The sequence below is a fragment of the Colius striatus genome, chromosome 2 (assembly GCF_028858725.1).
Source record: "Colius striatus isolate bColStr4 chromosome 2, bColStr4.1.hap1, whole genome shotgun sequence".
In the NCBI taxonomy this organism is placed as follows: Eukaryota; Metazoa; Chordata; class Aves; order Coliiformes; family Coliidae; genus Colius; species Colius striatus.
In genome coordinates this window covers 118,309,296-118,334,841 of record NC_084760.1, presented here as the reverse complement: position 1 = coordinate 118,334,841, position 25,546 = coordinate 118,309,296, and the positions used below count along the sequence as shown (strand labels likewise).

General features: G+C 39.0%; 1 protein-coding gene across 10 annotated transcripts in view; it reads right to left on the bottom strand.

Annotated features, from left to right (window-relative positions):
• Nucleotides 1-25,275, bottom strand: part of USP34 (ubiquitin specific peptidase 34) — a 123,046-nt gene extending 97,771 nt beyond the window's left edge. For all 10 annotated transcript variants that reach the window (XM_061989264.1, XM_061989270.1, XM_061989268.1 and 7 more), the window contains exons 1-3: nt 24,811-25,275; nt 6,149-6,236; nt 2,406-2,826 (exon numbers count right to left, since the gene is read on the bottom strand). In XM_061989264.1, coding sequence (XP_061845248.1) covers nt 2,406-2,826; nt 6,149-6,236; nt 24,811-24,853 — 552 coding nt within the window. In that variant the 5' untranslated portion in view covers nt 24,854-25,275. The remainder of the gene's footprint in view (nt 1-2,405; nt 2,827-6,148; nt 6,237-24,810) is intronic.
• Between the last annotated feature and the right edge of the window lie 271 nt (nt 25,276-25,546).

Sequence of the window (25,546 nt, the reverse complement as noted above, 5' to 3'; positions counted from 1 at the left end):
ATAAAACTAAATCTTACGCAAAACACTTCAGGAGAGAATATATAGAATCAAAACCTGGCAGACACCTTTTGAGTCTCAAACAACATTGCTTTGCTGTTCATTTGCATCCAACACGAATTCCAACACTAGGGAAAACCTCTGCTTTCCTATGGAAGGTTTTCCTCTAGATTATCAAGTATAAAATGACTTGGGCAAGCACCTCCTAAGAGGATTAGGCTTCAAGACTTGTCTTTTGTTCTTAAGAACAAAGATCTTATAGGTGTATAGAGAGCAAAAGCTAATAGTAATATTAACTGCTAATCATTACTAGATGTTAATAATAGCATGTGGAAGCCTGACATTGCAAGTTTTTAGATGACAACTTAACTGGTCATTTTGAGGCAAAATGAAACCTTGCTGGATGTGATGACTCAATGACATTGTGTAAACTCACATCAAGAATCTGGAACACGGAATTTCTGAAGTCAGTGAGAGTGGCAATTGGAGCATTTTGCATCAGAAGATTTTCCTTTTTCCAGGGCAAAAGAAATGCTTAGAGGGAGAACTTCACCAGCTTTTCTCAGCAAATTGTTGGCAGATTTGGTCTGTTCAGAAATCTGCTTGGCTTACAACTATAGATGATACACTTAAAACAGGGATTTTTATTTTATGGTCCCTTGAGGACTGAGTCCAAGCCTGATTTAACACAAGTTCTCCCATGCCTGAGACTAATGACTTGCTTCAATTCAACTAAGATACGCTCCAGACTGAACTGAAAAACTAAATTCTAAACTTAGTTACTCATGGTAGCAGAAAGTTTTGACTACAAAACATTACTACTTTAGAATACAAGAACCCTAGTGCTTCCTCAATATAGAAAAATCTCAGTTTGAGAGAGATATGAATGATGCTGGGACCTTTCAAACTCCCAACAAAAAAAAACTCCTCCCAGAAAGGAAAAAAGTACTTAAATATGGCAGGCTAGCATAATCCAGAGCTGAGAACACAAGAAGTCTAGCAGAAAACTTCTGCTCTGTCTGTACCTCAGGAAAGCATTTTTCACTCTCACCTTCCCCTGTTTTAAGGACAGCTAATGAAAGTATTCAATAATTTACATGCCATATACTAGTATGATATATTTAGCAGAGGGTTTGGATTAGATGATCCCTAAAGGTCCCTTTTCCAATCCCTATCACCCTGTGATTTTGTGTGATTCTGTGATGTGATATGATGTATTAGCATGTCTACAGAGTGATAGCCAGAATACAGTAAACTACAGCATATCAGTGTCCAAAACACTTAATGGCTGCACATCAAGTGAAAAAGTAATCTCACCAGGCACTTTTGAGACTTTATCATTTGGAAGTGAAAGAAGAGAAAAAAAACCAGATGAAATTGTCATTTAAAAGGAGTTGTGCTTCGACACAGAGAAGTGTTCCAGAATTGTTCATTGCCTGTTGCTATGAAGCTAGTTTCAGTGGGCGTCCCAGAGGAGAACAAAAGATAAATCACTTAAGTAGTCATTCTTTTTTTTTTTAACTGACAAGATAGATCTACCCTGAACAGTTCCTACTTGCAGAGGCTGAACCACAGATTTATTTATATATGGTGAGAGTTTAAAAGGCAGGCCAAAATGAATGATGGGAAACTTGAAATCGACTTTGCCTCATTTCTCTGTACACACAGAATTGTGGAACAACCTCTGTTAATGTCTATGTTTTGGATTAAGACTGTTTATTTGTTGTTAGACTACTAAAAGTTCCATCAAAATCCAACTTTACTAAGAATTACATTGATTCAAGTAGGAAATGTTAATACCATGACATTTATTTCAGAAAATGTGAATCAAACACTGCAGTGTTTTGGACTTTTTACTTGGTGGTGGTGTGTTTTTTTTGAGAATATAGAAAATGTGAATGGTAGCCATAACAAATATCACAGCAAAAAATCAGCACTGTAGAGCAAAGCTACTTGTTTAGAGCTCAGTTATTCCAGTCAATTAAACAGCTGTTCTGACAAGCAAGTTTGGTCTTGCACAACATTTAGTTTACGAAGCTTTGCTTCTAGAACCATGGATTGTCATGAAAATAAATTAGTAAACTATTAATGGGTTACCTTCTGGAAGAAAGGCTTCGCTACAGTCCCCTTTTTGCCTTCCTGTTATTTAAACAGTACAATAATTCAGTGTACAGTTCCATCCAACACTTATCAATTTATTACCTATAACAATTAAGCATATTTTAAAGAAAGTGTAAGAGTATGTGTCACTTCAAAAGTTTCTCTGTAAAGTTGTACTGAATTCAACAGGAGAGCTGAATTTGCCCATCCTGTGTGAAGGCAACTATCACCACACACAGTCTATTCATTATTGAGAACAAATAACCTTTCACAGAATGATGAAATATGCACAGAAGAAGACGATTTACCTCTATTGTGGGATGAGTATTATGCTTATAAGCAGTATACAGAGGAAACTGAATCTGAAAGATTTTTGCCACACACAGCAATAACTTTTCCTTCTCATCAGTGCTCCATAAGCTAAAAGCATCAGTGTTCTTTGTAGACTCCTCCTCTGTCAGGATACAAGTTCTTGCAGAATCTAATTTCTTCTCTATAGATTTTTGCCGTTCTCCATTCTCTTCTTCGTGTGACTCTCTTTCTACATTCAGGGGCTCATCAGCGTGATTACTCTGATCTTGCCATGTTGAATCTATATTAATAGTGCAATGTTTACAGAGCTGGTCCCGCAGAGCTTGAACTTGGGCAATCACTAAGTTAATCAGCGCACATACTACTTGGTTAAAGATCTCCAAATGTTTATACTCCTTGAAACAGCACAGACATTGTCTGCAAGAAAACAGAAACAATAGAAATAAAAATCCCAAAAGTAGCTGAAAATCAGAACAGGTAACTGACCGAAAGAACTCTTCACATTAGAATATTTTAAACAACAAAATAGTTCTCAGACCTCTAAAAGTAAGGAAATTCAAATGAAACAAACTCTACCCAGCAGCAAGAAGGAGTCACAAAGCCTTCTTTAAACCTTGTAAACATCCCATTGCTTCTAAATGCTTACCAAAACGATGAAGTCCCTGTTATCATTTAGCAGCTGTCACTGGGAGTAAAATATACAAAAGAAATCTCAGAGGCAAGGTCACCATACTACTGAAGAAGCAATGGTCTTCTCGGTATGTTCCCAAATCTGTTTCCTCTACTGCTTTCTCTATTACTATTTACTGCAGTAAATCACCTGACATGCTTGTGAGATGTGTAAGAACAATTACTGTTATTTTTAAAGCAACGGGGCTGCAAAATAAATTTGTTTTAATTGGGTATTTAAGCTCCCTTTCTTTATCTGCAGTTGCATAGAAACCCTCATGCTCATTGGTACCTTGTACTCATATGGAAAAGCAGTATCAAGTATTTTCATTACTTTCTCCAGCATTTTGGCTCAGAGATTATTCCTCTGAAACAAGGTAAAATGAACAAGAAAGAAAACTATACACTATTCCTTCAATATTGTAAGGAAAAAAAATTAAATCAATCAAACCATCAAGTTAGAACATCACAATATAGCTCTCATTTTGAGCAAGGCATATGTCAAACACATTCTGGGTGCATAAATCCCCCAAGACAGACACCCTAGAACCTATTGTCTGGGAACATTTGTGTCTTCCATACAAACAAGCAACCTCCTCATCCTGAACAATATGTGGAGGGTATTTCCCCAAAGAGACCTACATCTTGAAGAATGTAGAGAAGGCAGTGATCAATAAGCCAGGGCACCTGAATGAAGACTAAAATTAAAGGCTGGATGTTTATAACAGAATCTTTGAAATGGACTCAGATTTTTGCAGAGTTTAAGTGAGAAAGAGCTAACTGCCACATAAACTGAAGGCTGTCTTGCAGCAGAGACCTCTCTCCTGCTAGATGGAGAACAACAAACTCCAGTTCATGGCTAGAGTTCTTGGATGCAAAAACAATATAAAAGTTACATACTAATTTCTGAATTAATAGGCAAAAGATAAGGCAAGATGTCATTAACAAAATAATAAATTAATTTATTAATTAATAAAAACTCTTCTGCAGACTATAGCATTTTATCTAGAAACTGGGATTGACAAATAATTTTCAAGAAAACTCTGAACTGTGATAGGTAGAGGGTGCTGCCTCTCGATGGAGTACAATCATGCCCTTAAGGTGCAACTCCTAATGTATAAATATTTTGTATGAAGCTTTTTTCAGTGGGTTAGACAGAAAGATAACATTCCGTGCTCCCCAATTCCAGATGGAAGCATCTAAAACCTTTTGTTCCATCTATGCAGGAAGAAAAATCCTTCACTGTTGTGTAAGCAGAGCATGCCCTTAATCTTTGAAAAACAGACTCTTGTGATTTACTTGCAAAAGTATTTTCAGATTAACAGATGACAACAATGAATTATAGACAAAATTATAGACAAGTATTTTTCCTTGGGGAAAACTATGTACAATAAGTCCAGCACTTATGCCTACAAGTTACTACCCTACTTGGCTGTAACTAATTATTCTCAATAACCATGAAAAAATTTGGTAACTGCTTCTCACATATCTGTGTTTGAATGTTAGCTGCTGCTGGAGAGTTCTCTGTTGGACAAAGGCTTTATTTTTTCCCCAAGACCTCTTGGTGCAAAACCTCTAAGTCTTCAAGTATCAGAATGTGTTCAGAGGAAGAAGGAGTTCCACCAAAAACTAAAGACATGTGAAAAAGTGAGCATGCTAAAAATATGACTTCTTCAAACATAACAATTCCCAGAAGAAAATGGAAATGGAAACACTACATGTAGATGAAAGAAAAAGGTATTCTTCAGGCTGAGTTGCCAACCGATCTTCCAAAGGAAAGCAGAGATCTGAACTACAGGTAACAAAACAAAAAGTAGTTCTTAAGGAAAGCCTCAAGTCCAAATAAAAAGGAGAGCTCTCTAAAGGCCATTTGACAGAGCAGAAACTGGATATGAAAGTAAAATGTAAAGTAAAACTCCTTCCCATGGCTTCACTGCAAGATTCTGCTCTGAATAGCTTAAGGACTGTTTTCCAAGGCTGTTTTAGTATGAAACCATAGATAAGATAGGTAGAAAGAAACCCGTAGCGTTGAACGCTATCCAGTCTTTAGCTTCTCTCAGGTTGGATTTATCATGCCGTAGCTCTTGAACAGAACAAATCTAAACAGATGCTGACCTAGAAAAAGAGTAGGTTGCAATTGTTCTCAGACAAACTTGAGATTTAGAACCTGTCAAGAAATGACAGGGTTCTAGTTTCTGCTGCTGCTGTTTGATTTGTTCATTCTTTAATAGTCTCCTGCAGAAGATAACTGGATTTGCTTTGAGTGCCTGCTTGGCAGCAGCAGGAGGAAGAGGATTCCACTTTCACAGCTAAAATGTGACATTCCTTTTTCTCTTTTGGGAATCTTGTAAATATCAGAATAACGTTTTCTGATTTATTCTCTATGTATTTCCCACTATTTCCTAAGATTAAGTTTGGTCTTGTGACCACCGCTGAACACCGAATTCCAAACATCCTTACTCTGGAAAAAAACTGTATCCTTACACTCGAAAAGAACAATGTAGCTGTGAGGTAAGCAGAATAGCTGGTAAAACGACTTTAAAAAGCCAATCCACAACAGTAATTCAAATAACAGATTAAAAGCAATAATGGAGCTGATTTAAGATGACCGTGTGCAAAGGATTTTCTTTATCAGTTTAGTGGCTATGGGCTGCAATCATTTGTCATCTTGACTCTGCATATTAGGACATTGACAACAATTTAATTTCACATGACAACTCCATTCAGAGAGTTCTTTTCTAAACTTCTTACTTTATCCTGCCTCCACAGAAGGAGGTCAGAAAATTCAATGTGAAATCAGCAACACATTATTTGTCAGTGAAATACAGTTACTTATTGCTACATAATTATTACAGCATCTGGAAAGCCAACCAGATTCAAAACATGCTTTGCCCAAAATGCACAAACATGTTTCTCTTTATAAGTAGTAAAATGTTCTTTACTTTGCATGTATCACTTAGCTACACATTAATAACTTGTCCATTCTAATTCCATCTATAGTATTTCTTAAAAAGGGAAATCTACTGTAGAGATCCAATACCATCCACACACAAACTCAACCCAAAATTACCTTTGTGTCCAGGAACTGATGTAAGCAAATATCTTGAGGGCATGTTCTTTTCTGAGCTGCAACCCATCAGCACCTTCAATGTCTGATACTACAGAAAACAAACACATAAATATATTAACAGCAAAAATAAAGTCCCATTGCTCTATTTTTATTAGAAAATACCATCAAGAGATATATTTTGTAAAAATAAAAAACACCAGTAATCAAGTTACAGCAACTTTACATGAAAGGTTTTTCAGCATGAAAAGGCCTAACACCCAAATAAATCATCTTGTCATATTGCAAACTGAAGTCCTCAACCAAATCTACCCATTTTTTGCTTCAGTAATTAGAGATGAGGTTTACATGCAACTAACTTGAGAACAGAAACTGCACAGTATTCTTGACTACTGCTGTGAAAAATCAGGGACTGAGGAGACATGTCAGCGAGGGGAAGAAGGGGAAGGTGTGGATTTTGGCAACAAAAACCCCACCACAACAAAAATAATAAGAACAAAATGCAGCATCTGTATCAAGTTATTTCAGACTTGCTAAGTTGACAACTATTACTTTCAAATCCAGACATATCTATTCTGACATTTATCCATAATGAATCACTACTTGGCAAAATGATAAACATTTCCCACATTTGTTACAGACAGAAGCCAGAACAGTTATATACTGAATCCAAAAGTCAAATATCTCAGTGAGGTACCATCAAATCCACTTTCATCTAAGAAATGCTCATATACTCTAATAAATCAAACATCAGCAGTAGTCTACGTCTCCATTTACACAGCAACCCGTTGTATATGAGGACTCTGGATTCTGTGTACTGAACACGTACTTTTGCCCCAACTGCCAGTGCATGATTCTCATATTCTCTTTGTCCTAAATTTTCATATACTTCTACAATTATACAATTGCTACACAAACTGAGAATGTCAGTGTTCCTTTTAACTTGACCATTTAATTGATAACAAAAATAAGTACTCATTTCCATATTTCACGTGAAATGTCAGCTATTACATGCTCACAAACCTCCTTCACAAGCTTTGCAGGAAAAGTTCTCTAACTGAAGCAAGTTCTTCAGAATTGCTACCTCAATCCCTTTTCCAGACTCAGTCTTGCAAGGTCTCCTGTGATTTATCAATACAGGTTTCCAAAAAATAAAGCTAATGGAAGTCTGCTGGCACAGATTAGAAAGTAAAGCTCCGAAGAATAACACTCCAGAGACTAATCATTCAGAACACAATACTTAACGACGTCTTTGAAATAAGAACGTGAGATGTGCATATACATATTTTCATACATATGCACACACACCAGTATAAAAATACACAAAAAGCAGTCTCTCAATGGGATGCTATGAGACTTTACAAACTGCTTTTTTGTCTCACTCCTAGAAGGCTTTAAGATCCCTAGAAAACACTAAACAAGGAACAAAATTGACAAACAGACTAAAACACCAGTATCACTTGATATTATTTTTTATTTAAACACCACAAATTACTGTGACACTTCAGTCTCTTAAGGCCAACATTGCTGAAGGAGCCAACAACACTGTCCAATAATTTAGGTCAAGCTTACCACAAAAGACAGATACTTAACTATTAATTCCTTGAAACTTGGGACACAAACTCTGAACAACAATTCAGTAGCAGCAAATCTAATCTAACTTTTAGGATCTTACACATAAATTTATAAAACTTCATCCTCACATCATCCTACTAAACACATACACACACACAAACAAATAAGACAGTAACTCCTAACTTCCAGAGCAGCCTTTTCACTGCAATGAGCATGAAACGCTGCCAAATTTCTCTCTGTAAGATTAATAAAAACTAAAGAACTTAACTTTCAGTAAACCAGTCCCTTAAAAGCTATAATTGACATATAAAGATTATGGAATATAGAAGTTCTGGAAATACTGAAGCTCATGCCCCAGGTGAAAAAACAACCAGCATGGTATATGCACAAGTTGAAGAAACCTGTTACTTTCCTGTTTGTGCATTCTATATCTCACACATAGACCAACTTCAACTGGTCTTGTTTACTTGTAATTGCTAATTAATATAGTGGCTACATACATGATTCTCCTTTTGTTTTCTGTAGCTATATAGTTCTTGTTCCTGAAAACACTCAGGAAGCTCAAACCAGGAGCAATACTGAGGCTGCAGTTTTCCACTGAGTTAATGTAAGCCTAGACACAAGCAAAAGATATAGCAACGTATCTAGCAGGGCTTCTCCTCCTGGACCTTAGTTGAAGCAGTCTCTTCTGCTCCTCAACAAAAATAGTATTTTTCAGCTCAACTAATTTATGTCCTCACAACCAAAACTTGTATCTCACACTTTCAAATTCTTGTCTTATTCTGAATATCAACTTTTTGGATACTCTCAATCTACAGCACCTCTCTTTAGTGACACAGGCAGCTTGAGCTACAGCTACAACAGGTTATGAAGTCTAAGATATTTTCAATTGAAAAAAGTTTAGACAGAAAGGTCTAAACAGGAAAATCACATTCGTCATCATTCCTGCCCATTCATTAACTCCAGTCAGTCCTGTAAGGACTCCAGTGCTGCATATGATTTCATGTCCCTCTCTTTTCAAGCTAGTTTTCTTCTAACTTGAATGGGGCAGTAGTTAAAAGACTTACTCACTTGTAAATAAAGCATGTCCTTTTTATTCTCTCTCATACCCAAACACCCTGCGTGCTGCCTTAGATCCTCCTTAATCTGCTATCTCCTCAGTCTCTCACACTGCCAAGGTTTCAAACCCAGCAGTAACCACCGTGTCAATTTTTTTCAGAAAATTTTACTGTGACAAGCCTCCTTCTTCCAAATCGATTTGCTAAGACTTTCCCCTAGTTTCATTCTTAGGGCAGCGATTCCCCCAGGACACGCTAAGGCATACTTGTGTGCTCTGAGAGCATCTGAAGCACGTCCAAGTGGCAGCTTGTGTGCTCTCATCAATAAGAATTGATAATGTGTGCTCCAGAGCTTTACAGCCAGTCATTCCATGATCTATTAGTATCTCTCTCACCAGTGGCACTCCAATGCCAAGCTCAGCTTCTTCACCCCCTCTCTCCAGTGGCTGCTTCTTTCTCCAGGCACTCACAAGCTAGCAGTATTAGAGATGCCATCTCTAATTTACTCCCGAGTTCTCTGAGCTCAACTTTTTTCTCCTTTCTAAACTTTGCTCTAGCAAATTTTTCTACTCAGTAAAGCCTCTTACACCTTATCACCCTCCAGTCCTTTTCCCTCTTACTTTCCATGCACAAAAACACCTTTACCCTGCACTAGGTCCAATTTCAAAATCACCATAATCCAGTTCAGGTCCACGTTACTAACAGTATCCATAGGCATGCATTTCAACAACCACTTGTGCTCCTGCAGGAACCCAGAGCTCCAGACTTGGTGCTGAGCAAATCCAACTTACCTATCTATCCAAAAACTATCCACATTTTTGCTGGCTTTGTAAGCCACTGAATACTCAGTGGCAGCTCTATAAGCCTGGGAAGAAAAGTGTGAGGCTAAGAAAAGTAAACACCTTTTAGTGACTGTAAATGTAAAATTGCCCCACTCCATCTGGAGTAACTTCACCCTTAAGACTGCTCATCTGTAGGCAAAGAAACTGAAGATATGGTTACTGTCAGAGTATGGCAAAAACAGAACAGTGAAGGCCTTAAACAGATCCATCCGAGACAGCCTATTCAGCAGTAGACCAACATGTCAGTAAATTCCAGCTAAATATATTCTACAAATATTCTGCAAATATGGTATAGGAAATGGGGTCTTTTTGCATTCTTGCAAGGTTTTTCACTGAATGTTTACAGAATGGCTTAGAGATCTTTGTCACAGTAACCTCATGTAAGAAAGTACTGAGCCACTTAAATAACCCAATGTAATAATTAGTAATTGCTTGATTTTTTTAAGATCTTTGAGCACATAAGTTTTCCAATGTTCTTCAAAAAAAAGTTAAAAAAACTAGACTACTTAAAATGTTTATTCAATTAGCTGACGAGGAGCTAAAACACAATTAAGTGAAAATGTGAAAGATTTCAGACAGAAGAATATTTCCTTGCTGTTCTCCCAGTCTCCCATTTTACTTGGCTAGCTTTAAATGAAAACTCGGGTGATTTACCTAATCCTCCAGAAAACAGTGATTTGCTCTGAGTCTCTTATAGTACCAGAAACAGCACAACCTCTCAAACTAAAGAAAAAAATCCTATTAATAAAGCTACTAAACCAAGCAAATTAGATGATGAGAAAAACATAAATCAACTGCAAGGAAGGGGGCAATATAATTTCAACCATGAACAAATGGAGCTCAGATCGTAAGTGCATTTTTAGCAAGAACTTCTGGGCTAGAGAAACAGGCTGTAATTAGACCTCAAGGACAAGCATCATGCTAGACTTGTGAGGAATATCTTATATCCAAAGGTCACTTATCAGACCAAGTACAAAAACAAATGGCAAGTAGAAATAATTATTTTTAAAAGTATACTACTTCTACTTTCAGAAACATAATACAGCAAAAAATGAACAATGCAAAACTCTAACATACATTAACTGTAATTTCTATATAGTCAAAACTGTTAGGAAGTATAGTGGCATAGAGGTTCTGCTCCCTCCCCCTCCAAGCCTCATCTGATACCAGTTCCTCATGGGAAAGACTAGATCACTTTCAAAGTGGACATTATTCTCAGAGAATGTTCCTTGATACAGACTAAACAGAGGAAGCAAGAGCAATACACTAAATGAAACAATATTAAGGACAGTAGCACTATCTTGAAATAAACAAATACATAATCTTCTGAATAAGTGCCATTGTTCACACAGAGAACCAGCACATTTTTACATTGAGATGTTTTCTGATATTTGTGGGAGTCTTCTTTTTGTTTATAATCAAAAGGAAGTAAGGCTATAGCCACAGAGTTTAGCATCTTCCATTTGTTTTCTACTGGTATATGTTAAAATTACTCTTTTTTATTATAAAGAATTCATGGTCGCCTTAGATTGGTTTGTCTGAGTTCTTCCAGACCTTTACAAAGCCATCTTTGACACTTATCTAAAAGGATAGTGTCAACCTGATGCTCAATGGTGATATCCTAACTGTCCAAGCTGCCCTACAACTTTTAGTTGAGGGGGAAAAAAGTCTTCTTTCTGCTCCTCAGGCTCCATAAAACAAAAGGAGTCTCAGAATACCGACTAGATACATATAAACAAAGAGTGCTGAAATGCTATTGTAGAATATGTTACCAAACAAAAAAAGCAAGTTAACTTTCAAATACTAGAAACACTGTTCAAATGCCAGGTTAACAAAAGAAAAAGTCTAATTTATAATCCTGAAATAAAATCCCCAACTGTTTTGTTAGTTTCTGACTGCCTTTCTACTGTCTGAGTTGTCAATGCTCACCCTCATCATACTACTACAGCACAGCCTTACAGACAACTATACTTGCTTCCATCCCACAAGACACGTGAATTCCTTTTAAGTCTAAAACCAGTTCTAAATTTCTTATATTTATAAATATTCCAACTTTCTAAGTTCAAGTATACAAAAATTACAAAGCAAATACTACAGAGAACATTGTTGCTTAAATACAGCAATAAGCAACATTTTTGAAGTCATATTTCCTTAGAAAAACAAACTGATCACCTTTATTGGCCTCTGTCAGGTACTTAAACTTCTGGATGTTAAAGCAACTTCAACAAATCTGAAAAAGATTTTCAAGTCTAAATAATACTGTGTTCTCATGAATGGAAATACAGAGGCTACTCTGAATAGTAAGGAAAAAGCAGTTAAAACAGGTCCCCCAACTATCCCCCAAATCAGTTAGCTACTGGTTATTCACAGTCACCATGAGATCAGAAGGGCTTGAAGAGTTTTAATTCAATATTCCAACACATACCATATTTACATAACTAAGAGTAGCACAAGTCTTGATATGTTCATTAGCTGCACAACACAAGTTACAAATTCACCAGAACACGGCAAAAATCTCACCGTTTCCCTTTCCATTCTCTCTCATTCATCCTCTCAAGTAAACACCTATTTTTCATTTTTCTATGACCTGATAATGCAGTCTGAAGCAAAACAGCAGAAACCAATTCTGGAAAGCTGTATGAAATGTAAGAATTGACATCTTTTGACAGTGATGCTATTCCAAAGTTTTCAGCATGCAGGGTCATGATTGCTATGGGTTAAAATGTTCCATTAGAATGGCCACAGACATCTATAGAAGCCAATAATTGTCCCTGTTAAGAGCATTTGATGACTTTCCTCTTCCCTAAGAGAATATGCCCCAGCAACTGCTTCCAAGGAGAACTGTTCCACCTGAAATTATTTGAAATCCAATTCAATCTCAATTATCACCTGATAATTTACCCAGCACGCTGGAATTGGTTCTACCCAGAAATACCCAGACTTGTTATAATCTAAACAAACTCCTAGCTATACCAAACACAGAACATAAATGTGCAGTTTCATTAACCAGTTCAGGTCCAAAGGCAGTACTGCAACTTTCAGACAAAGCAAAGTCTAAGTTATTATGCCATGTAAACCCACGTTGTTCCCACACAGTTAGCCACAGTTCAAAGTTCACAAATACTCAACCCACGCAGTACTAACTAGCAGTAGAAATTTGATCTGGACTAGATGGGACTGTGAAATCCACAATTCAGGTCAGGTTATGACAATGGCTGGAAAACAAGCAGTATCAGATCCAGCACGGAGTGGCACAGACACAGAGATGTATAAGACTGCCATCAAACACTTAAAGAGCAGAACAAGCTTGCATGAGTTAAATACTGGTAACACAGTTATGGATTTTTTGATCAAACACTCACGGGAAATGGTGTAAAATCAGCTTGGGGATTTTCTCACTGTGAATGAAATAAAATGAGCCAGACTGAATATTGCTCTGGCTTTGCTGGCCAAAGAAGACCCACATGGAGTGTCACCATCAGCACTTTTCAACCGCTCAGTTTCTGAAAGGGCTCCCTAACCCCAGCACCTGTCTCAAGAGAAACTTCAATGTCCAGGCTGTTGCACTTCATGGAAGCCTGAGTGGATCAGCAGCCCAGAGATACAGCATGGGTGAGCCTGGGCCTGGTAAGGTTTACTAGCTGTACTTCAATGTCAGCCATGTCAGATGGAAGGCAACTAAAAGAAGGTATATGGTATCTTTCCAATGTACACCCTAATGCTTCCACTATCTTGGGATTTTCAGCAGCAAAGATACTACAGCCTTTCCTCTCCAGGGAAACGCGAGTTACATATTACTCAGAAGAAAAGCTACAAAGCAATTTCAAAGCATTTGTGCCACTCACTGAAGTAAAAAAAAAAAAAAAAAGAAAAAAACAACAAACCCCAAACCAAACTCTATTTCAGAGTCCTGTCTTACCTCAGTATTGTAAATCATCTTTGACTCCAAGATGTTACAATTCTGGGAAGAGTGCATTTCCTTTATTATAGAGTTGTTATAGTTCTTTAATTAAAAGAAAAAAAGTCCAGTCCAATTTAAGTAGCATTTCCACACAATGATGTCTGCCTGACATACTAGATGCAGAGATTCAGGCTGCTTATTGTAATATTTTAATACTAAAAGTGTCTTACTGAATCAATGCAGAATTGAACAAATACTGCATAAAACCAGAATTGCCTAGTGTATCACTCATTACTCCAGGTAAATCTCAAACCTGGGGCTGACACCATCAATGACAAAACTACTGTTCTGATAAACCATTGCTCACCTTCAGCTGAAGATAGAGTACTTGCATTCTCTCTTTTTAATAACGCATTAATAACATCTCTAATTGAATGACTCTGGTTTTGGATGATTTCTCTTTAAATACTCTAGCTCTGGACTTTGGCAAAAATATAGAGTGTGCCAAACAATTTTATAAGTAGAACAAACATTTAATTGCATGAACAAGATTCTAAAAGCTAGAGATGTTTTCTATTAGCCTTAATTAAAAGTAGGAATGTAGAAATTTAAATACATACTCCAGGAAGCATTCTATTTTCAAGAGAATCTTGCAAATTAGTTCAGCTGTACTACTTGGCACACTATGAATCAGTTACAGAAAACAACAGCCTTTCCCCCACAACCAGCAAGAAAAAGGCCCAAGACTGAGACACCACAGCTAGTAAGAAGCACCAGATTACCAGTAGATTTGTAACAAAAGCACCTAATGACTATGCTCCAAATTTTAGGGACAAAATCTGTAAGAGGTAAATAGGATTAATTTATGTCTTACAAAGTGTATTTGAACTTGAACAAGGAAGTAAGATAGAAATATGGGCAATGGGTCATTATAGTAAATGGAGCTTCAGGCAGTTTGTCAAAAGCCAGAGAAGAGCTTGCTGAGCATCTGAACTCCAAGGCATTATTTGTTTTCACCAACCTAGACACAGGCAACCCTCACTCAAAAAGGAGAATAAAATATTGACAATATTGAGAAATGATAAGCAAGCAGCAATGTTGCATTCTTTCAACTTTCAAATACATGCTCGCTTCTGCCAAATAACCTGTATTTGATAATTCACTGAAACACATTATGCATCTATTGGCTAAAGCGTAATTACATCTTTTTTCCTGAAAGCTAGTAGACTGAACAAAAAAAGAGATGGTTAAAGACAATATCTGTGATCTATACAGATAACTCCAAGACCACAGTAAAGTTTCATGATAAGCATCCCTCCCAATCCCTTTTGTTACAGATATCATTTTGATACAAATGAATATTTTGCAAGTCACAAATCAGCAAGTGCGCATTAGTCAATATTTGCAACTGTGGCTAAACACAATGTACAAAACCAACTCACTCTGAAAAGACTCAAACTGGCACTGTGAAGACTGAGTGATTTTCCAAGACAGTGATGAAAATTGATCTCAAATCTGATAACTCGATCAGACTGTATCTACTAAAATATTACAATGGCAGATAAAGCATCAAGACTTAGGACTTAAAATACTTTCTGGTGTTTAATTTCGTTTCAAAGTCTAAGGAAAAAAGTACCTCTGAAAAACTAAAGCCAAAACTAGTTCAACTGTAAGTGAACTAGCAGTAGTGTATTCTCAGTTGTCAAAGAAATCAAGAGACTGGTCAATATAGCAAGGAATTTATTGCTTGGTTTAAGGATGGTCCATGCAGAAGAAGTTATTTTTATCAAGCTTTTGAGCTCATGCTGCCCAGTGCTATCCTATACTAGTTCCAAGAAGGAAAATAAAGTTGCTCAGACTCTTCTTAAAACTAAATTTGCTAGCCTAGAATGTAACTCCACCAGACACTTAATGCCTGAAACACCAGGCGCCTGAAAATGGTGGCAAAAACTGTACTATGTAAGCCTTTCACAGACAGACCATGTCTTAAAATCCCTAGGAGATTTTGATATTCTGTCCCTTCTACAGCTTTTCTGGAGTTTTCTCCCTTGCAAACTGTCATTGTCCATTTCCAGCACTGTTCATAGCTTCTCCAAGTAGACAGAGCACAGAAGCGAAAGCACTGTCGGTTTTGTTGGTGCCCAGAGAGTTTAGAATTAAAACTGTTCATGAGATTTGTAAAAAGCAGAGCCTACCAGCAGAAAGTGACTCTAAATACTAGAATTTCACTTCACACACATCTAAAAACTAATTTCACTGGTGGTAGAAACAGGGATTTGTATTTTAACTTTCATTATGAAAAGTTCAAGTTACATGTCACAGATTAATAAACAGGCTCTGACCACTTCCTGAAAATAAAATTATGCTAATTATCAAATCCTCCCAAAATGACTTTAGAAGCACAACAGAGAGATAAAAACAACAGTAAGTGTTGCACAACACAGCATAATGCACATACTAATATCAGGCAATGCGTATCCTTCTTGTACCCATGTTTTCTTACAGAGGAACACCTAAGAGGCTAACAGACTATCTGCTCAAGAAAAAGCCACTTGCAGCTTAAATAGCACAAGTTCAACTCTTAGTGTAGGAAATACTTCACCTTTTGACATCACTAGTTTAACACAAAATAAGAAATTGGAAGTGACACACTTCTGTAGTTGGAAGAAGAAAAAACCAATATACCAAGTTTTTTCAAGGTTTGCAGAAAGTTGCTGTTGCTTCAATTATTCTTCATGAATCTGACAAGAAGCAACTACAAGAAATCATCCTTGCCTGTTCATCAGCACAACAGGTATGGAAGTAGCACATTCACAGCTATTAATGAACCTAGAGAGTACTTAAGAGCATATATAGTAAGCCTTTTGGCTATCATAGCTAAGACCACAGTGCCCTGCTTCAGCTTTCATCATAAACTTTTCCCCTTTTCTGTACAAAGATTAAAAACTCTCAAGTGGAAGTCAATTAATAAAATGGTGCAATAAATTGGAGGCTTTATCTATCCAGTGTGAAAAGAGGCAAAAAAGCTCTACCACTCCCTTCCTAGATGGGAAAGTATGATCTCCATGGACGCCGATCTAGAAATCATGCCTCAACTGCCATGTGTTTTTCAAGTTCTATTTACAGACCTTCTACAAATTATTTAAATCAAGGTCAACACCCAAAAGCACTTTTTCCACAAGGGCTTTTTCTGACATGTTTCAGCTTCTTCAACCAGTAGTTCTGGCCCTAAATCTGCCAGAGGAGTTCTATACATATGCATATAGCTATAACTCATTTGCACCACATTTCCTCAAGAAGTTCACCTTTCACCATACGAGCCAGATCTGGAAAACTCCAAAAAGTAAAACTTTGTAAAACTACAAATAACCTGAGTATTTCAAACAAGTATTAAGAAAACCACTGAGATTCTCACAGTTGTTATTTCCATGTTTAACATTCAGATTTTATTACAACTGATTGCAAGGAAACGAAGGAGTTGGCATATCACCTCTCTGTAGATTAGATTCTAGAAACTGCCAATTTGCTACACAAAAATGGAAAAAGAAATTACCCCAACATATGCTTAAATTACAGAAATTAAATGGCCACAACTATGTTTAACTGCAGCATGCTATTAGTGTGATCAGCATTGAGTAATCATCACAGCCATTTGCTCCTGAAGATGGTAAAACTACTTTTCACATTGTCCTAGCATCCTGACAACTATAAATGCAGAGCTTAGCCTGCAAAAAATCCATACTTACTAGCTACTTGAGCTGGTAAAACTAACATATGAGCTAGAGTAAAAAAGGGAAACTAAAAACTTTTTTAAAGTACATCATAAAAAGCCAGTCTATGTAGTCTTTCCCTCACTAAGAAACTGTCTTCTGTATAGCAGGAGACTTAACAGGACTTGTTGGAAGCATCAAGACACCGATGTAGCACTGCCATCATCCCCAGGCAACTTCTGACTGTGGTTATTTCTCATCTTTTATGAGTTAGATCTGAATAGTCATCAAGAAAATAGTGGAAAGGGGGAAAAATCATTATGGAAGCCTATTAAAGGAAAGAGCAATATGTAGACACAGAACTATCCACACAGCAAAGAACTAAGCAGGGTGGAAGGGCGAACAGAAAGAGCACACCAGTAAGCAGAACAGAAACCAAGAAATGGAAAAAATTCATGAGCACAGAAAAGTAACAACTTTGAAAGCTAACAGAAGAGATGCAAGAAAGATGAGGTATAAGCCGAGTTTGAATATTATCAAGTATTTAGATGAAACCATTCTATGATTCTAAGAAACAAAAGGAACCAAGAAGTAAACACTGCTTTTCCCTTCCAGTCTCTAAAATGCCAAATCACACACTGCTCATCACTGGTCCACAGAACACGACTCCAGGAAGCAAGGTCTGCTTTTCTGACTCAATGTAACTCCAACACAGGAAGACAGATGCAAACTGCAGTAACACGGCAAGATCAAAGTAGCAAGAAATTAAAAGCCACAGAGTGAGAAGTTGGTATTAACAATGAAGAAATACATTTTACTGTTTAACATCGGGGAAAAACTAGCAGAAAAGAATTCTACAAATGAAAAGAAAGGGTGAGTCTCTCAATCCCCCAAAGCCACACAAGACCAAGACAAAACCTCTGGTCCTCCAAAAGTCAAAGCACCACCTCCAAGGCAGGCAGAGAGAAGCAGGGACAGTGTCTGCTCTCCAAGGTACTGCCCCTTCAAACACTGCCTGAAGTTTCCAGCCCTTTCCAGACACTGCCCCACTTTGCTCCACATCACCTGAGCATCCAAGACAGTTGTAACAGCTATTCTCTTCCAAGAGCTGACACCGACAACAACCAGGATAGGCTGAAACACATCACCTTGGGCATGTCTTAGGAATTCCTTAGCAATTCCACAACTTGAAAACTACCTTTACAGAGGAAAAGCTATACAACACCAAAATGGGAGGGAGGGCAAGGGAATCCAACAAGCAGTTTTCCTTCGAGTTCTATACTAGTGAAATATTTTTTAAAAGGGAAAAAAAAACCCAAACAAACAAAACAAAAAACTACCCAAGCAACAAAACACAGAAAAGAAAACTTTGTTCTTTCTTCATTTTCCTTGAAGTTATTCACATGATTAAGCCCGAGTATAACCAGAGTTGGTGCACAACCCTTACTATGAAGGCTGAGAACATCTGCAGCATAAAATTTGAGAATCTCTACTACAAAAGAATTAATTTCCTTCATATTACATGCAGCAAGAAGTCTAAATATGTTCGCTTCCCCACCTTCCTTAAGCCTTAAGGATACCGTAGCAACTACATATCCAACAAAAGATTTCCCTATATCCAAAAGTCTCAGAAAATACATGCCAACAATCTATAATTCCCAACTAAACTTGGCAGAATGGGATTTACATAAGTCATCTTCAGCATCACTGATCAAGTGGCTTGAGCAGTAAGAAAGAACCAGTCTTCAGCAGCCTGAACAGGAAAAGTTTCAGGACAAAATCATTCTCGATCACATCAAATAATATGAACCAAAAAATCACTGTACAGAACAAAAGCTGAAATATCCTTCTAAAAATAGAAGCCTTTTAGCTATTAAAGTCACAGAGTTTTTCCTTCAACTGTTTTACAATTACAAACAAGTTAAAACAACTTTATCTTAAGGTCACCTTCCTTCTTGCCTTAGAAAGTTTACAATTAGAAAGGATACAAGTTCCTCATTCTATTTTTTTCTTCTGGTTACTCTGATTCTTTTGGAGCAGCACTTCACCACAGTCCATGGTAATTGCAGTTTGGCAATACTGCTATAAAAGAAAAGTTATTTTCCTTTTCCTTTAAATCTGGATGCTCATGCCCTTACAAAGGGTAAAAATAAAAGTAAATATAAAACTACTACTGCAATTAAGTCTTAAAAACAAATGAGTTTCTTTCCTTCAAGAGGAAACATTAAAAATTCAGCTCAGTGTAATAGAGTTGGTCAGTTATCCCAGTAACTGCTCCAGAGAGTCTCTGCAGAGGTTCTGAACATAGAAATGTCACATGAGTGGAACAAAAAAATATTAATCTTTTTTAAAAGGGAAAAAAAGCCATACAACAGAGACAATTGTTTTATAGTTTTGCATAGAAGGAAACATCAAATAGTCAAATGAAACACTAGATCTGCACAAAACACTAGGGGTAGTCAAATAATACTGAAACTTACAGGCAACCACTGAACAAGTGACAGCAGCTCTTGTAGACCAAGTGATGTTAGTTACGCAATACTTGTAATTGCTTTATATACTCAATATTTAAAATAATACATAGATATTCACAGCATAAAATATTCATCCTCTCCAGACCTCAAAGAGCAAACTGAATGCTGCAGTGGTTTGGAATACTTCAATATCTTACCTGCTTCAAGGTAAGATTAGTCTAACTCAACCTCCAAGTCTACTCTTTTTACTTTCTAAACATCAGAACAAAAAGGCAAGTCAAGCATCTTCAGCATCCAAATTCAGAGCTCTCCTCAAGTTATACAAACAGTAAGCCACTCCAGTACCTCAAGTAGTCTATGGAGCTGATCATACTGGTAGTCAATCTGCAGGCCAGGTGAGGTAAAGAAAATTACAATGTTGGTCTATGTCCATCTCCTGTGCTTGAGTAAACTCCGGATTTTGTTTTCGATTTTCTTAATGTTTTACTAAAGGTTTAAGAGAAAACAGAGAAAAATGGCCTGCAAGCTCCTGTATTAGAATAATACCTAGAAGACTCTATTAATCAATGTGAACTGATTTTATAAGTTTTCAGAGCTGCTGGGGGAAAAAAAAAAAAAAGCACTACAGAAGTAATCACTGAAGAAACTGAAGCAGAACAACGGAAAGAAAACAAACTTAGTTCCCAGAAACCAAGAACTAAGGACAACCTAGGCCTACGGGAGTTACCTGAATCCCCAACTGCTGCTATATCATAAAATCTACTTACCCATGTTGTCTGTTTTTCCCCCCTTACCTTTATAAAATCATATCAAACAACAAAACAAACCTAAACCAAAATCATCTGTGGAATTTTAAGTCAGCAGACATCAGCACCAGTTGCAGTCCTAAAGGGAAGCCTCTTAGGCAACCAGGCTCAGTCAGGCTCTCTGGGACATGCCACAGCCAGGACTGCAAGCACAGTCAATTCAGGACCAGAACAAGAATTGTATTTCCTCTTTCCTCTAATAAGAGGCATTACCAGACACATGACAACCGCCTTACACTCAGCTTTTATCATGGAGCATCAAGTACTCTCTACATTCAAGTGAAGCCCGTTTAAGTGTCCAAGCACAATATGGTTCTTCAGGTAGCTCAAACTATTACCGTGGCCTCAGGTACAGCACAGTCGCCTGCAAAACTAGTCACCTGCAAACCTAACAAGACTTGAGATACAAAAATCCATGTTTAATGCTAAATTTTTGTATTTTCTGGTTTACTTTAGTGTTAAGACTATCTCGATACGCAGTGCCTATCAAAACACAACTATCCTGATAAGGGCCTCTGGTCAGCACAGTAATGTAAATATTACTAAAGAACAAATGAAACATAATACAATCCCTCCTTGACTGACAAGAACTGGCATCCAAAGAAACCAAGGAATAGACCGTGTGCCAATATCGGAGTTCATTTGGGGATACACAATGCTGTAAATTAACCTATTAAGGCATGTAACATCGTCCACATACTCTTTCCTGTAAAAAGTGTGTACATTTAAATGAGTCCCAATAATTAATGCCATGAGAATCTGTTCTCAGTCTTTTGTATACAAATACCTTTATCTTAAAAAGTAACCAATTATGTCTTCTTTTGCTTGTTTCTTTCTATTTAAGGCTATTAAAAATGTTTATATTGTGGAAGATTAATTCACAAATCAGATCAAACTTCTTACTGACTTAACTCCTATTAAACTCCTGCTTGGAAAACATAAGTGATGCTAATATACCTAGAGTGCTCAATGAGAAATTAGACTGTTTACTCAAAGCAAACAACAAGGTGACTTACAATGCAAAAACTGCTTTAAAGTCTGGGCATTTGTGTTTTACTGAGCTCCTGGATCAAATCATAACTGGAAACTACTACTTCTTCTCAGGAAATAACTTCAAGATCAGGGAATTAACATACTTAGAACAAATGCTGAAAATAAAGATGCTGTAAAAGGAAAAGAAACCTAAACTAACATCACTGCTTCTATCCATAAAACTTTGCTTGCTTCTCGCGCTTAAGCATAACAATGAAGTTTTGTGTTAAATATAAGCATGCCTACAGACATTCAGTCAAAAAAAAGAGAAGAGTTTTCAAACTACAGGTTTCCAGTTCCACAGGATCTCAGGTAGCCCTTTTGAGTGTCACAGAAACAGGTGGCCTAGTGACCACCTGTTGTAAAACTGGCCCTAAGGACCTGGAGTCTTACAATGAGGTCAAGCAAGACTCAACCCTGGACCTACACAAAAATTACTGTTAGATCACACAGCTCTGCACATGGTTACAGCGTGTGGATTGATATTGTAGCAGTTTATGGGAGGTCTAATGTGTTTATAATAAAAATATGCCTGGCTGTTCACAGAATTGCTAAATTCCATCATTCTGTCATCCATAAACTGGTAGCTGCTTCTGAAGAAAACCAAAGCTTCCCAAGTATTCTTTTCCACTCAATACACTAAGAGTTGGTAGTCAACTCATTTTCAAAGTAACCTGTCACACAACTGATACCAAACCATTATTTTGTAAATATTAGGGTAAAGAGAGACAAAGGACAGTATGGTTCCACATAAAAATGTTTAGTTTAGTAAGAAATTTCTAAAACAAACTAGATTATGCTTCCTGGACCTCTCTGAAAACACTGTTTCAGTAGTGTCAGTGAAGAGGCAATCCCAAATGCTCAGTGGGCAGAAAAGGAAACTGCTGGCAGTCTCTGACTCACGCATTTTGGGCACAACCTCATTCTTTACTACCATTTTTCAATTTTGCTGCAGTTTTAAAAACCAAGACTTGACATTATTTTTGTACATTGCCTTTAATTATTTCTTGAGAAACAGAAAGAACACAACTTGGAACACAACATGCCTTACAACTCCTTCTCATAGAGTGAGAAGGTATGTGGCATACACAACGCACCATCACATATGCCTTTGCCTCCTAACACACACACACAAAACAGTTATGTTCAAGTGTGCATGTTTCTCTGAAAGGAAGGTCAAACCTAATGTTACCTGACCTGCATTTTTGGAAGTTAACTATACAGCAATAGTAATGCATAATTTCACTTAAAAAGTTTGACTTAAGCCAAATTTCCTTTTTGTAATCAGTAGGTTTATATCTTACAATACACAAAAATATTATGTTATTCATAGGAGTTTTATATTTTATTTAAATGTTGAAGTGATTTAAGATATTGCTTTATCTAGAAGGGAATATTTAGCTGTCTGAATCCCAGTTACCTTAAAATGGTTCAAAAATAAATTCATACTGAAATGTCAGATTTCTTGAAACGCCAGATTTAACATTACAACTTTTCTCTGATCACACCAATCTTGATCAAGTTTAAATGACTATTTATCAATCCATCAAAACCAAGCAAAGTTATCTCATCCAACAAACATCTGTCATTACTATACAATTGACAGATTAGTCTTATTTTGAGCCTACTGTTTAAATAAGGATTCAGTCTATAACATCAACATATTCCCCACATCTCCAGTGGAAGATAAGATACGCATGCTAAATTAAACTAACATCACAATGATTCTTTAAAACAAGACATTGGAATTACAAGCTCTACCAAACTTGGCAAACGTTAACAACCCAACAGTTCTCTCATGTTAAGGTTTTAATCTGATTCATTTCAGCCTTTGGGCTGTCCTGAAAGTTAGTTTTACGCATATATATTTTTAGTTTTCAAATCAAACGCTGGCCATCACTGAATATCATGTTTCCCCAGCAAGAAAGAGGCCAACATTTAATTACCATAGCATCTACTCATCTATCGTAGTAAAGAACACACACCACAAGCAATTAGGCCTCACATGGGTTAAGAAAAAGAAAATTTGACCCAAATCCTGTCCGTGCCTTACTGTATTGGAACAGGATTTGGCTCTAAGCAGACCGCAGTGTGCAACCAGGAAAAACATTTATGCTTGTGACTTGAGACAGCTCAACTTGCCGCTAATCACAAACTTCAACTGATAAGTTTGTTCAGTTCCTCAGCATCTCTACAAATCATGTTTCTTAGTCTTTGTTCATGAAGCAGTGTACAGAGAGAAGCCCTGAGAAGCTGAGAAGGTACCCTGCCTGCCACGGTGAACTAAGAGCAGGTACCAAGGGATACACGAGGCCTACTGCATAGGGGTGAAGGAGATTTCATGCCCAAAATAAAGACCGATTTCAGCGGCACCGGGGGAAATACCTGCTTTATTAACCCTCCGATCCTTACGGCTGTTTAGGTAACACCTGTAATGAGTAAACTTCGGAAGGAAGAGACCACCCCCGAAGCCAAACACCCGGGAGCTCCTTCCCCTCCACTCCAGCCCGGCCCTCGCAAAACCGAGCCAGGCTCCTTTAGGTGCCGGTTTCCTCACAGTCAAGCAGTCGCTTTGGAAAAATAGGTACCCGAAAACCATCTCCATCGCGTCCCTTCCCCACCACCTCCACACCACACCGCGGACAGGCGAGGGGAAAGGGGGAGGCAGGATCACTCAGAGCCGCCTTGTCTGCTGCTTAAAAGGGACCCAGCCCAGGCCCGGCCTCCAGCTGCTCAGCAGCCACCGGAGCAGCTCCCAGGCACCTCCTCAGCCCAGCGAGGAGCCAGCTAGGCCCCGCTGCGGCTTCCCGGGGATGCCGGGCAAGGAGCGAGGCTCTTCACGCCAACGGCAGGGTCACGTCCCCGCCCGGCCCCACACGCAGACACCCGGGGGGCAGGCGGGAAAGGGGGAAGGGGTGGGGGGGGCTCTACGAAAGGCCTGGCGGGGACAGCCCCTCGGCGCACCCTCCACAGGCCGCAAGTCGCCCGGCCTCAGTACGGAGAGGAGGGAACGGGGAAGGAAGCCGCAGAGCAGAGGAGGCTCTCCCTCTATAGCCACCCCGCTAGGAGAGAGAGGTAACCCCGCGCCCAGGAGGCCCGAGCCCAGGCGGCGAGCAGGGAAAGGCGGGGGGGGGGGGATGGGGTGGGGGTAAGGAAGGAGATGAAGCGCGGTTACAACCCAGCCCGTGTAGAGGAGGGTACGTGGGGTCCCGGCCCGGGGCGAGGAGTGTTGGGGGGAGGGTAGCGGGGGAGGGCGGCCGCACTTACTCTCATTTAACACCTCCAGCAGCTCGGCGCAGCTCTCACACATTGTTCATTAACAGCAGCAGCCGCCGCCGCCGCCTCCTCCCGACCATTGATTGATCCACTCGGTGCTGCTGATTGATGATTGATGGGGGCCGGGGCGGGGGTCAGTCAGGGGGGGAGGGGAAGGAGGGGGCGGGAAGGAATAGGAAGAGAAAGGGGGGGGGGGAGAGGTAGGGGCCGGTCTGGGATCCGGGGGAGGGGGGGGGGGATGGGGCGGCTGATCAATGCAAATGAGCCTGTGGCGGCGGCGGTAGCGGCGGGGAGGAGAAGCCGAGTCACTCACTGGCTCCCAGTGACTCCACGCGCCGCCATTTTGCTGAGGGGGAAGGAGGAGGAGGGGACGGGAGCGAGGGGGGACAGGGCGCTCGGGCTCAGCTCGGCAGTTTCCGACCAGGCAGGAGACGAAGGTGGCCGAGTCCCTCCTCCCTTTCCTTTCGCCCCGCCTTTCCCACCCCGGGCCGAGCGGCGGGCTGGCGAGCGGGGAGGAGGAGGAAGGGGGCGGGCCGGCAGCTGGGCCCGGGAGGGTAAAATGGCGGCGGCGGCGGTTGCGCCTCAGCGCACGCCCGGGGTAGGGCGGGAAGCACGTTTCCCTGCCCTCTTCCCGCCTCCCGCGAGGGGGGAATCTCACACGCTGCCGTGACAGGAACGCAGAAGCGGCCTCTCCGGTTTAAAGCAAGCGATCGCTGCCGGAGGAGAT